Below are 7,563 nucleotides of genomic sequence, written 5' to 3'. Positions count from 1 at the left end.
TTGTGCTACGTGTCCTCACAACGATTTGTATGTGTTACGAAAACGTTACTTGTTTTATGTGTTACGCGTTTTCCTACAAAAGGCCGCCAACACGTTTCATTTTACACTCATTACATTATTTTCAAAATAAACTTCCGTCTTCACGGGAAACTACTTAGTTAGGTTTAGGAAAAGATCGTGAAATACTAGTTAGCTTTAGGAAAAGATCGTGAAATACTAGTTAGCTTAGGAAAAGATCATGAAATACTAGTTAGGTTTAGGAAAAGATCGTGAAATACTAGTTAGGTTTAGGAAAAGATCGTGAAATACTAGTTAGCTTTAGGAAAAGATCGTGAAATACGAGTTAGGTTTGGGAAAATATCGTGAAATACTAGTTAGGTTTAGGAAAAGAACGTGAAATACTAGTTAGCTTTAGGAAAAGATCGTGAAATACGAGTTAGGTTTAGGAAAAGATCGTGAAATACTAGTTAGGTTTAGGAAAAGATCGTGAAATACTAGTTAGTTTTAGGAAAAGATCGTGAAATACTTAGTTAGGTTTAGGAAAAGATCGTGAAATACTAGTTAGGTTTAGGAAAAGATCGTGAAATACGAGTTAGGTTTGGGAAAAGATCGTGAAATACTAGTTAGGTTTAGGAAAAGAACGTGAAATACTAGTTAGCTTTAGGAAAAGATCGTGAAATACGAGTTAGGTTTAGGAAAAGATCGTGAAATACTAGTTAGGTTTAGGAAAAGATCGTGAAATACTAGTTAGGTTTATGAAAAGATCGTGAAATACGAGTTAGGTTTGGGAAAAGATCGTGAAATACTAGTTAGGTTTAGGAAAAGATCGTGAAATACTAGTTTTAGGAAAAGATCGTGAAATACTAGGTTTAGGAAAAGATGGTGAAATACGAGTTAGGTTTTGGAAAAGATGGTGAAATACGAAAGACATTAGCTTTTGTTTGTGTTCGCCTTATACGTATAAGTGTGATTTCCTCTGGAGGAGAATGTTCGCCGTCACTTTTACTGTTTCAGGTTGATTTTCATATTAAAATATCTCAAAATAATACTCAGGCCTGTGTATTTTCATTCACTCAATATTCTCCTGAAAGGACCAGAATAAGCTTTATTTTCTTCATCGTAACAAACGTATGAGCTCACCTGTCTGCGTGGTTTTTATTATTTTATTATTTCAGTCTCTAACTTGCACATCATGTGGTCCCTTCGACTCCGGTTGTCAAGACTCAGCAGCGACACCTAATCCAGCCTTTTACTACGTCTGCATTGACACGCCACACACACCTCTGTCAGCCATCTATCCTCTGGGAATTTGCATAAATGTCATTTACTGGCCGAAATAAACAACTTAGCTCCCTCAGACAACCCCCCCCCCCACCCCGTGTTTTCCACCCATCCAGACACTTAATTGGAAAAACAGGAGCAGGAGGAATCTGCTGAGCGTGGAATTGATTTGCAGGTTATTTTCACTGCAAACTGCTGTTTTTTATTTATTTATTTAGCTGCTGCGAGTGAGAGGGAGGTATCGCTCCCGACAAAATGACCAGCAACAGCAAAGAGGATCATTTACTCAAGTAAAGGCAAGTAAAAGTGCTGCATTCAAAATGCAATGAAATAAAAGTAAAGCAGTGAAAGTACTTCAGAAGTACTTCAGAAGTACTTCAGAAGAGTGGGAAGGAAATAAGAAGCAGGACAAAAGATCTTTTTTTGCTGCAGCTCTTTAATGAGTCACTGTTTTGTGGACTTACGTTATGAAGCCTCAAGTTTGGCCATCTAGTCGTCATCTTGACTTTTATCAACCAGTGAACAGGAAGTGACCATATCTGGACTGAGGAGTGATGTAGAGACGCTCTGGTAGAGACCTGTCAATCACTGTGTAGCCCCGCCCTAAAGCATCCCCTGCTTTATGGTCTGTGTGACTCTAAATGGAGCATAATGTACTAAATGAACATCATGCTGTATTGAAGAAGACTTGAAACTAGAGATTGAGACATAAACTCATGTTTACAATGTTTACTGAGGTAATAAATCAAGAGAGAAGAAGAGTCATTTTCTCATAGACCAGAGGAGTCGAAACATTTTAATAGATTTAGTCCTTTATAGATTGTCATCATTTCATAAAATTCACATTTAAACTCACATTCATCTCATGAGTTTGGTCGTCGGTTTCTTCTCAAACTTTCATTTCATCATGAAGAAGGAAAAGAAGGAAAATAAGGAAAAGAAGGAAAAGAAGGAAAAGAAGGAAGAAAGAAGATTTAAAGAAAGATGGCGGTTATTTTTTAAATGACTTTTCTCCTCATGAATGTCAGATATGTTATTCATCTTTGAGATGAATGAGGAGACAGTGAGAGCCAGAGCCTCTAACACAGAGATGCACGAGGTGGATGTGTTTTGTTGTGAACAGCCTGTAAACATGTTGATCTGCTTTGCTCTTGTGCACGTCGGCCCACATTTTATTAAACACAAGTTATAAATTCACACGGCCAGTCTGGATGAAGGAAATTACTTTTGATCCATTATGCAAGATGTTATGGGAGCGCTGAGGCCTGATCCTGGATCAGACAGCAACGGTTTAACAATCCGACACCATGGAGTTCAGAGTCTGCAGAGGAACAAATACGATGTCGATTATTCAGCGGTCCGATGATTCATGGAACAGTTTAAAATGAGGACAATCATCTGCAAATCGCTATCTGTAAATTCTGTTTTTGTTTTTGTTGCAACCAACAAAAACAAAGAAAACAGTGATTTAACCTCTCGGGAGGTCCCGGTCTTCTGCTGCCTCGATTGGTTGGTTAGTTAGTTAGTTGGTTGGTTGGTTGGTGTTATTGTGTGACTTTGGTGAATCTAAACTTACCAGAATCACACAATAACAAAGGATCTCTTTGAAGGATCTCCTTGAAGGATCTCTTTAAAGGATCTCTTTGAAGGATCTCTTTGAAGGATCTCTTTAAAGGATCTCTTTGAAGGATCCCTTTGAAGGATCTCTTTGAAGGATCTCTTTGAAGGATCTATTTGAAGGATCTCTTTAAAGGATCTCTTTGAAGGATCTCTTTGAAGGATCTATTTGAAGGATCTCTTTAAAGGATCTATTTGAAGGATCTCTTTGAAGGATCTCTTTAAAGGATCTCTTTGAAGGATCTCTTTAAAGGATCTCTTTAAAGGATCTCTTTTAAGGATCTCTTTAAAGGATCTCTTTGAAGGATCTCTTTGAAGGATCTCTTTAAAGGATCTCTTTGAAGGATCTATTTAAAGGATCTCTTTGAAGGATCTCTTTGAAGGATCTCTTTAAAGGATCTCTTTGAAGGATCTCTTTAAAGGATCTCTTTGAAGGATCTCTTTGAAGGATTTCTTTAAAGGATCCGTTTTTTCTCCACGTTCTCCTCGTTCCCCATCACAGCGGGAAAAACAAAGGACAGAGAGGTGCGCTCCATTCGCTCGGATGTATCGGCCCGTCGCGGTGGACCGGGGTTTCCCTAACAACCAAAATACATCTTTCATCTTCATTCCGTGGCGGATTTTGTCGTCACCTCGTTGATGTTTGAGCTCAGACTTTGCATGTTGAAACATTTTATAAAAACAAGACGTGACGTATGAAGCTCTGCTAAACATCCAGTCGGTCATGTGATGTGCATTATGTGGGATCATACTCATAGTCATGTGGCTTTATTATAATAATAATAATCCCCATAAACATAAACAGCTGAGAAGATTCATGTTTTACTGATTGTTTTCTTTCAGTAATAATTAAAAGATTATACTGGACGGACAATAATCACTTCAGTCATTTCTCTAAATACCAGCTTCTAAAATATGAGGATTTACTGCTTTCTGTCTTACATTATAATAAACTGGATATTTGTTGGTTTTGGACAATTTCATGACGTCAACTTTGATTTTAGGGAAAAGGCGATGAGGCATCATTCTTCATTTTACAGACTGAATGATTAGAGAACATGAACGGCAATGAATATATGTGTTAAGCTGCAGCCCTGCTTCCATTAAATGTCATAGGATGTTCAATGTGACACCAGATCATTTAACATTCCCAGATTTCTGTTAAAAATGTTTTAAAAAATGCAAGAACTAAACTCTGCACTACTACTGTTGAAAGAGTCAAAATAAGCAGACATTTTAAATATTTGTTATGATGATAATGACATTTATCGCTCTCTGTGTGTCTTTGTAATGAGAACAGTCCGGTCACGGCTATGACGCAGGAGCGCGAGAGAGCGAGAGAGAGAGAGAGAGACAGAGAGAGAGCAGTGATCGCTCTGTCGGTGATGCTGGGTACCGGTCTGGGAGCAGGTCTGGGAGCAGGTCTGGGAGCAGGTCTGGGTGTCTGGGATGCGGTTCTGAAGGAGATGGAAGATTTCTGTGTCGGGGGATTCCGGACCACCTGTCACGTCTCTCCGCTCTGAGGACAAACGGACTCACAGAGGGGACCAGGGACGCGCGTACATTTCCTCAGTGCGTCTCCGCGCCATGCCGCTCCTCCTCTGACCGCCGCCTCCTCTCTCGGAGGAACTTTTTTCCCCCCGAAGACCATGAAGACGACGCGGAAATGTCGCGCGCTGCTGTCCGTGGGTCTGAACCTGTTGGCGCTGTTCTTCTCCACCACCGCCTTCATCACCACGTACTGGTGCGAGGGCACCCAGCGCGTCCCCAAGCCCAACTGCAGCAAGCAGCGGCGCCACAACTGCATCGACTACGGCGTGAACGAGACGGACCAGAACAAGGTGCACTACAGCTGGGAGACCGGGGACGACCGCTTCCTCTTCCGCCGCTTCCACACCGGCATCTGGTACTCCTGCGAGGAGAACATCCACGGGCCAGGTGGGTCCGGAGGCTCGGTACCTCACAAAACAGACGAGTTCATGCAGCTAAAGACCACAGCAAGTTGTTCCAAATATAAATCTCTTTTAAGACCAGCGCGTATGTGTCGAAGGCGCCTTTGGGACCCGTCTGGCTGTAAGCACGAGGGAATTATTCAACGTCGTGTGCGTCAGCTGTTCTTTGTTTTCTGTCCAGAAGTTTAGTTTCGTTTAAAGGCTTTTAAATCAGAGCACTTGTGATTCCGAGAGATTTCCCTCCTGAATAACAGAAGACAATGAGACATTAATCTCTGTGCGTAAAGCTCGCGCTCATCTCACGCATTAGTTCTGTTTGGTTCTGTCCTCGTGTTCAGGAGCTTTCTCGAGGTTGTTCTGGTGCGTTCATGGTGCTCGTAACACTGTGTTACTTCACTGTACTGTAGATAGGAGGAATAATGACCAGCAGGGATGGAAACTACAGGCTTCTTAAGAGCTGAAAGGATTCATTGATTTTTTGATCTACGTTCTATGAATTGGCAGCTATTTTTGTTTTCATCGCTCGAGTCATTTTTCAAGCAAAAATACCCCAAAAGTTCTGGTTCCAGCTTCTCAAATTTGACAATTCGTTGCTTTTCTGTCTTCAATTGGAATGAAGTGGATATTCTGAGTCAGGTCTTCTTCTGAATGGATCATCTTGTGATGAAGACGTGTGTGACGTGTTGATATTATTCAGCTTGTTGGAGCGTGTTTAGAATCGACCTCCCACGAAGTACGTGACATGCACCACATATTCAGGTTGTTGCCCTTATTTAGAAGAAGACAATATTCCTAATAATCTGTTTACATGGATGATGAAAATGAATATTCCACTCATATCCCCGTTTACATGCAGCTGTGTGTTTAACTGTCTGATGAACGTAAGAAGACCTCACGTCTCGTCCTCACACCATGAATCACGTAGACGTCCTTCTCTTCTGTGTTTGCTGAGGCGACGTCCTCACACGTCGTTCATCACGTCTGAATATGTCAAAGTGAACATCAGGAGCTGACAGATGTTTCTCAGCGTGTTCTTCTGACGTCATCTCTGCTGCAGCTCCAGCTGTTGGCTGGTTGTTTGTGTTCAACGCACAGAGCTGCTGGTCAGCAGGAGAGAGACTCTGATGGTGCATGAGCTGTAACATGCATGTATCTATATATATATATATATCTATATTTATATATATGTATATATATACACATGTACATGTCCAAAGAATGATCCTAGAACCGAAACAATATCAACATATCACACACGTTTTACTCTGAACATCATCCATTCAGAACTCCTTTACAATATACAAACAGAATATGATGTTTATGAGATCAATTAAATTCAGAATATTGTCACATTCAGAATAACAGTGGAATATTAATGTGCAAGTAAACATCGTCGCTGACGGTTTTTACTGCCGTTTACAACACATGACGTCTTTACAGCAGTTACACGCAAACAAACAGTCCGCCGAGATGCATATCCAAAATAAAAGCTCATATTAAACAGAAACACAAACCTACTTTGAAACAATATGAAGGACTTTGATATCAACAGCTTAAGGATATGAACAAGGACAGTGAATATTCACTTCCATCAGCCATGTAAACAGCTTAGTAGGAAAGTTGTCTTTTTCAGAAATGAGGACAAAAAAGTGAATATTTGCATGTAAACAAAGTGAAATGTAGAGAAAATAAAAAACAGCACGTGCACCAACAGCGTAAACAACAAACGAATACAAACGCGGTCTCTGCTGAAGAAGCAGCGAGCAGATGAACGTTGAACCACCTGCTGCCGGTTTCATCATCAGCTGATGAAGATTCAAGGTCATCCTCAAACTCCACCTGCAGCTCATTTACCTCGTCAGCAGAGGAACGACCAACAGAGCGCAGCCCATCATCACCACCATCATCATCACCATCATCATCATCACCATCATCATCACAGGTCCACCGTGAGCCAGAGCTCCGGTCTAATCAGCCTCAGGCCCTGAACACACCTGTGTTGAGTTCAGGGCCTCTAAAGGCAGAGGAGTCATCAGAGAAAGCGCTCGTGAGGAGATGTGGTGGAGTTCCTGCGTCCTGTGTGATGTGACTGAAGCAACTCTCCAACGTTTATCCACTCGTGTGGTTTCATAAATGACTGTTTGAGTTTAGAGATGAGGCAGCTCGTTGTTTTGCATCAAGTCTGTGATGATGGACTTGATTTAATGGAGCCGACGTTTGTGGATTTTACTTCCTTTGGTGATTTGAAACGATGTCGAGCCAATTATTTAAATCCAGTTCATCTTTATTTTACTGCTCGACTCTAAATGATCTGTTTCCTTCTTTAAACTGATTTGTGGTTGGTTGTTTTAATTCAATCACTTTTTAAGGTCGTAACATATGTTTTCACGGCAATTTCATCAGGAAAAATCCATCTCATAATATCTGTCACATGTTTGTGTCCTTTCATACAAAGATGGCCTGATAGCAAATTTAAAAAAGGATGAAATGATCGAGAATTAAAGCCCATTAATATGTCGTCATACTTTTATTTATCCATGAAATAACCTGAAACCTGCTGTGAAGCCCCACAAGTATGGAGCAACCCCCCGAATCTTCACTTTAATTCAACAATTAAAGACAGTTTCCAGCGTTCAGACAGCTCTGCTGGTGGAAAACTGTTCTTCAGTCAGAAGGTTGGGGGTTCAAATCCCACATGAGCTGTTTGTGATTT

The 7,563-nt window shown here is 40.9% G+C and overlaps 1 protein-coding gene across 1 annotated transcript in view; it reads left to right on the top strand.

The window, feature by feature from the left end:
• Positions 1–4,547: 4,547 nt before the first annotated feature.
• gsg1l (gsg1-like) overlaps positions 4,548–7,563 on the top strand; it is a gene marked incomplete at both ends in the record, with an annotated part of 20,537 nt that continues 17,521 nt past the window's right edge. The window contains one exon of the mRNA XM_079281693.1: positions 4,548–4,836. Coding sequence (XP_079137819.1) covers positions 4,548–4,836 — 289 coding nt within the window. The remainder of the gene's footprint in view (positions 4,837–7,563) is intronic.

Source organism: Melanostigma gelatinosum (genome assembly GCF_949748355.1).
Source record: "Melanostigma gelatinosum genome assembly, chromosome: 13".
Classification (NCBI taxonomy): domain Eukaryota; kingdom Metazoa; phylum Chordata; class Actinopteri; order Perciformes; family Zoarcidae; genus Melanostigma; species Melanostigma gelatinosum.
The sequence above is the reverse complement of the archived record's forward strand: the minus strand, read 5'-3'. Positions and strand labels throughout refer to the sequence as shown.